The 7101-nt window shown below is 39.7% G+C and overlaps 1 protein-coding gene across 1 annotated transcript; it reads left to right on the top strand.

The window, feature by feature from the left end:
* Positions 1-6371: 6371 nt before the first annotated feature.
* On the top strand, positions 6372-6686 carry LOC142168235 (uncharacterized). The gene has a single exon (XM_075228894.1). It carries the CDS (start codon positions 6372-6374, stop codon positions 6684-6686), a length of 315 nt encoding a protein of 104 aa, XP_075084995.1.
* Positions 6687-7101: the final 415 nt, after the last annotated feature.

Raw genomic sequence — 7101 nt, 5'->3', positions numbered from 1 at the left:
TCTGTCACAGTCCGAGGTGTTGTAATATCTTATGGTCCCCAATCAATCAATGATGCATATTTCAGATCTTGGGAACCACGCATGGCAGAATATGACGCACAAATTACAAATAAGGAATCTGAGCGTGCTTGGGTAGCCTCTATCTTAGCCAAGGGAACTCCACCCTAGATTACACTAGAACAGAAGATATACAAGAGGGATTTCACCCAAGAAAGCTGGTATTGGCTAAGTTTTGTCTATTCTCGTATAATGCCAACGAGAAATGAGACCGACATCAGTCTAGAGAAGGCGATCCTTATTGCTTCCATCATGTCAGATTTCAGGATTGATTTAGGATAGCTTATATTCCTTGAGATTGGGGTGCGGGCAAACAAGAAAGAAACCCTGCTTCCCTTTCCATGCTTAATCCATGTTTTGTACGAAGACGCAGAGGTTCCTCCGGTCCCCAAACATGACCACATAGTAAAAGTTGTTCAGGACATTGACATCAGTAGGCATAATGATACTTCGGAGAATGTGGTCGAAGATCAACCAGAGCAATCACTCACTCTCCCTCCGTCCTCGTCCTCGTCCTCTTCAGCAGCACCTGCTACCTTATCAGTGCCAGACACTTCTTCAGCACCACCTACGTCCACATATACTCCCAGACCAGCCACTACATCACCACCTGTCTTACTGCCTTCACTCTCCAAGCTTGGTCTACTAGCACAACATGCAAATGCCAAAGTAGACAAACTTACAAAAGAACTTCTATTGCTCATCCGGCAAGCATGACCCTGCTCTAATACTCGGTAAGTGATATTCAAAAGCAATATCTATCATATGAGGACCGACTCAAGCACTTTGAAGCTCGCCTAGAGAAGGTTGAGTGAGGTGGAGCTGGGGACATGCCTCAATTCAAAAAGGATGTAGTTGAGCTCAAGTTGGAGCTACATAAGATGCAGACACTGGAGTTTGACTTGACTACCCTTCTTCCAGTGGAGGGGGAGCATGGCACTGACACCTTCCAAGTACCAAGCCTTGATTGGATTTCACAAACCTCCTGCTAGCTGGGGAGGCATAGGGTGCTGGCATCTCCCAAACTCCAGGTTCTGTTGCACATGCAAATGATCATTTAGACGAGGAATCCGGAGAGTCTCGTGAGGAGACAGATGAGGAGAAGATATCTGAGGAGGGTGATGATCCAAGGGACAACAGAGGCAAACCGGTTACTGTTTCTACAGAGGAATTGGGTAAGGATGAGGCGGATGTGAAGACAGCTATCACACACTCCCTTGTAGATATGGTTTCCATGGCTACCACCATGACCACACAGCCATCATCAGGTGAGGCCAGCAACTCCCAAGTCCAGGACCCGGCTTCGCAACTGGCGGAGCCTTCTACTTTGGTCCCAGACACCACTGTCCAGTCAAAGGATCCAGCCATTGCCTCCATAGTGTCAGCTCCCAGCCCCACGACCACTTCAGACTGTTCAGCCCATCCTAGCGCCTAGTGCACCCCAGGAAGCCCCTAAACTTTCCTCTAGATTTTTCAATGCACTGGGGATAATGCATGCTCTTATGTTGGGGGTGGGGTTACAAGATGACTCTTGCAACTTGTGTATAAAATTTTAGTCTTAATAGAGTAGATTTATATTTAGTAATGTGTTCCCCTTGGTGTTTCTTTGCCGGGTTCTTATCCAAGGGTGTAATAGTAGAACCATGGTTGTAGCATGAAACGTTTTGACTTGTTTGGTGCTTTTGTTCTAGATTCAAGCATGTGATAAGTTTTATGGAATAAATTGCACCCTTCAAAATTACTAAATAAATAGTCAGTCATTTTTGTGAAATCGAGGTTCGCTCTTAGACTTTGTGTTTACTTAGAATCCCAAATATCATGTGATGAAGTTTTGAATTGCCTTGTATTCATTTTAGGGCTGAATTTATGTTGATTCGAGCAGTTCATGCGTCGTGAGTGGTGAGAATTTGTGTAAATAATGCATGTGCTCAACATGTAATGTCTTGAACTTGCCCGATTGGATTCTCAATGCAAGTCTCACGTTGATGATTGAGTGTTGAAATGATCTTAGACTCTCTTAGTGATTGCTAATTAAGTTTTGGCCAAATTCATCTCTCTGGTGCATTTATTATCCTAGTTGTCCCCCATTGAGCCTTTAACCTTTCCTTTGGCTACCACATTACAAACCTTTATCCCTTTTTGTGAATTACTCCCTCTTTTGAACCCATCCCTCCTTGAATATTATGAATGGGAATTTAAGCCTAAGTTGGGGGTGTTGGTGTACATTGGTAAACAACAGAAGAAGGTAGTGCGTGAAAAAGCTAAGCTTTTGAGGTTGTGGCATGTGAAGCGAACAGCTAAGTCTAGAGCCATCGTACCTAAAACAAAAAGCTTCACGTTCCCTCAGACCATGAAATACACTTTTAAAAAAAAGTAAGTAAAAAAAAAAGAGAAAAGAAAGAAAAAAAAAAGAAAATAGACTGGGGGGAGAACGTGGCAAGGCAAGTAACTAGGGAGTGGTCATGAACTACAAGATGGATTGATAGTAGCAACTAGTTATCAACAAGGGCATTGTGTGCTATTCGAGAAAGAATGTGTGTAGCGTTCAAGGAGGGTACAGTCACTATATTCTCAAATATTCATCCAACCCATCTCGAAGCCTACACTACAAGCCGTAAAATGTCCTTTTTGATCTAACACCAATTATTCTTGAGATAGCAATAATTTAAAATAAGGACAAGCATATGGACTGATACTTGTAGCTCTTAGCGTTCTTTCTGAGTGCAAGAGTGTTTGATTGTATCCCCTGTACATATTTGTTGAGTTGGGGATTTTTTTTATTGTGAGCACGCATGAATTGTAAGATTTAGAAGAAGTTAGGCTTCTTGAAGTAGGATACAAGTGCATATCTAGCTATTGGTAGTACTCTGTTATTGCTCTTGAGGCTTGAAGCTCATAAACTGATTATTTGAATAGTTAAATGGTCTTTGTCTTCAAAGAAGGGTGAATAAAGGAAGTTACATGCTTGCTAGCTAACAGTCAGCACCATCCATAGTCATTGATGTTTTATGATCAGTTGGAAATAGATTAGTATTTAGTAGGGTGACTTTTTAGTTGTTTGAGAGAAAGCAAGAGTCTAAGTTGAGGGTGTTGATGTGTCGTAGAAATGCAGCACTTTTGATACTAATTACATAAACTTTAGTTCATCCTTTAAAGCATTATAAGTCATTTCTTATGTAGTTTTTGTGTTTTGCAGGAAACCAGATTTGAAGAACCAAGAACAAGAAAAAGATGACAAAAACCCATGGAAAGGCAGAAATGCGGCAGGTCTGCGACCGCAAAAGTGATGCGCGAACCGCAGACCCATCGCAGAGCTAAACAGGCCATCCCAGTATTTGAGAGTCAAATTTGTGATTCCCTTTGCGGTCGCACAACTCTTATGCAGACTGCATAGTTATCGCACAATTGCAAAAGGGTTTCCAGTGAAGATGATTTTTCGGTACACTATGCGCCCGCAAAACCTATATGTGGATCGCATAACCAAGATGCGATAAAAAATTGGAAAATTTTGTGATCAGATCTGCGGTGAGAAGGAAATTATGTGGACCGCGAATGCTTCCTGCAGTTGCAGACTTTATCTGTAGGGTCATTTTTGTCACTTTTGGTCCACGACTTTTGGGCCATTATAAATAGAATGACTAGGGTTTTTGTGTACCATCTTGTTTGAAAAAGAGTCTACACTTAGAGCATTGAATACACCATTATTTGGGGAGCTTTTGAGAGAGAATCAAAGACTTTGTCCTCTTTGTAAGCTTTATGACTTTATTTATTACTTTGTTCTTGTATTCTAGTATGAGTAGTTGACTTTAAATACTAAGGTTGTGGACCCTAAGTGGGTGTAATGTTAATGGGTGTTTACTATTGAATATATATATATATATATATATATATATATATATATATATATATATATATATATATATATATATATATATATATATTCATTTCTCATGCTTCATTTACGGTTGATGGTTGCAAACATTGACTAGTGCCATTTTACTCTATCTTTACTTGGAAAAATGGGTTAGGGTTTGGTAGAATTGAATAGCAAAAACTCAAGGCTTTAAACCTTGTTTAATAGAATTGCTTAGGGATAAGTGGGTTTTATTTGGCATAAATTGATTGTTCTTAATTGTAACTCTTTTATATTTGAAAAAATCATAAAGAGGAAATACTACCTAACTATTGGAAAGTATTGGGTAGTCATTTAGGAACTATTTGCATATCAAAAGACCTTCCATTAGAAATATATCATATTAACACCGATAGCATTACATTCCATTGATGGGGACACAACCTTGGTTTCTTAATCAAATTAATCAAATTCTCTTAACAAAATAACTTTTCTTGACAATTCACAATTACAAAACTCTTATTAACCTAACGAAGTAGAATTATGGCTTAAGTCAAGTTTCACACTACTCAAGTAACCTTTTCACACCTATTCCCTATGAGATTCGATCCCAACCTAGTTGTGCTATTATATTTGACATCAACCACCTTACACTATTTATATAGGTGTAATTTGATCGTATAAAAAATTGGTTCCGTTGCCGAGGAATATGGTTTTGAAATTACTAACTAGTGTGTGCTTTACTTTACGTCTTCTTCTATTCTATCACACTTTGCATGCTTTGCTTGGTGTCATTAGATAAACTTGGGCGAGCCGGAAGAAGAGAATGTGTTTGTGGATATATACGAGTATATTGATGATACAAATGTCATTGTCCCTCCTAGAGTTGATGCTGCTACTTTCAAGGTGGAACATAGTCTAATTCTAATGCTAAAGGCGAAGGGTTCTTCCAAAATTCCACTGACGATGACCCGACACAATATCTCAAAAACATTTTGGGTGTATCTGCAATGCTTATGCAAAATCATGTCTTGGATAATGCCCTAAAGTTGAGGGTGTTTAAATACTCTTTAACCGGAGAGGCAAGACAGTGGATCCAAAATCTACCTCCTAATTCCATCCATACTTGGGCCGAACTTTTTCGAGCTTTCTTAGCAAAATGGTTCCTACAAAGCAAGAAGTTCGAGCTTGGGGATAAAATTTTCTTCTTTAAGCAATTGGCGGAAGAGCATCTACATGAGGCATGGGATAGATTCAAGCTATATTAGGTGAGGTCACCGAATCATGGTTTTTCGGATACTATATTGTTAGAGAAGTTTTACATGGGCTTGGATCTTATGAATCAATCCATAGCAAAAATGCGGCGGATGGATCATTTATGGATAAAACATTTGCAAAGGTCACACAAATCCTCAACAAGATGGACGGACATAAACAAGCTTGGTACTCAGAAGACAACACATGTGGAATTTCATATGGTACTCCTTCCTTGACCAACATGATTAAGGAGAACAAAGAAAGTGATCAAGTAATTGACGGGCTTGCTACGAATGTCAACATGTTGACAAAAATGTTCACTTAAACCAAAATAAAAAAGGTGAATGTTTTGGAAGATGTGCAACCAATGTCAAATGAGGAATATGAAGAAGCAAATTATGTCAATAATTCACGAGGATATCAAAGACAACCCTACCAAGGTTCAGGACAACAACACCAATAGAGATCTAACCCATAGCAAGGCAATCAACAATGGTGAAACGACCAAGGTAGTTCAAATCAAGAAAATTGGAGTACCAACAAGAAAAAATTTTCAAATCGGAGTTCAAACCCCTATGTTCCACCAAAAGGGCAATATTCTAACTCTCCACATTAGAAGGAGAGTTCTTCAAGTGAGTCCAAGTTGGAAAACATGCTTGAAAGAGTATTGCAAAATCAAGAGAGATCCGACACTTCAATGAAAAATATGACTGAGCTTGTGGGTTCTCACACCGCATCTATTCAAAGGTTGGAGATGCAAATGAGGGATTTCTCAAGAGAACAAAATCCGAAGAAAAAAAGTACGCTCCCAAGTGATACAATTACAAACCCAAAAGCTGGTGGGAGTGGCCCAACCTCTCATTGTATGGCCATTACAACTCAAAGTGGGAAACTACTTCAAGGTGAGAATGAACAAGTGGTCGAAGGGGAAGATTCTGAACAAGAAGTCGAGGAGCAAATTGAGGTGCCAAATATTGTTGAGGTTGAAAGACTCCCAAAAAAGGTGAAAGATCAAGATGTGAACCGTGAAGAGGTTAAGGAAAAGGTAATAGAGGCACCAAAGCCTCTATCATCAATTACTAGACATCCCCCTCCGTTCCCTCAAAGACTAGCTAGAAGGGTAGATGATAGCAAACTCGAGAAGTTCTATGACATCCTAAAGTAATTATCGGTGAACATTCCATTTGTGGAAGCATTTCAAGAGATGCCGAATTTTGCTAAGTACTTGAAGAAATTGATCACTAAAAAGAAAACCACCAAGAATAAAGTGGTGAATGTCACCCACCGGGTTAGTTCCATCATTGCAACAACTGTCGTCCAAAAGAAAGAGGACCCGAGGGCTTTCACCATTCCATGCACTATTGGAATGCGTCACTTTGCACGAGCCCTTTGTGATAATGGGGCTAGCATCAACTTAATGCCCCTTGCTATTTACAAGCAATGGGGATTGGGAATGCCTAGGTCTACAAGTTTGAGGTTGCAAATGGCTCACCGTTTAATAAAGCGACTGGTGGAATAGATGATGATGAGCTTGTGAAAGTTTGAAAGTTTCTCCTCCCTGCCAACATTTTGATTCTCAATTGCGCTGTTGATAAAGATATCTCTATCATCTTGTGGAGACCATTCCTTGCTACCAGGAGAGAACTCATGGACTCGAAACGAAATTAGATTAAGTTCCAAGTTAATAACAAAGAAGGTACCTTTCAAGCAAGTAAGGGTATGAAATTGCCACATACATATGATAGTATCTCAGTCATTGATATTGTTTATATGGTAGAGGAAGTCGTCGAGGTGAAGATGGAAGAGGAATGCCTTGGTGAGGCATTGACGGCTATTTTGGTAAATTTTGATGGTAAGGAAATGGAAGGATATGTGGAATCGGTGAATACATTGGAAGGGCTTGGGTCCTACACTTATGCACCAAAGAAGTTTTC

This window comes from Nicotiana tabacum, chromosome 13, assembly GCF_000715075.1.
Source record: "Nicotiana tabacum cultivar K326 chromosome 13, ASM71507v2, whole genome shotgun sequence".
Lineage (NCBI taxonomy): Eukaryota > Viridiplantae > Streptophyta > Magnoliopsida > Solanales > Solanaceae > Nicotiana > Nicotiana tabacum.
This window is presented reverse-complemented; position numbering and strand designations above follow the sequence as displayed.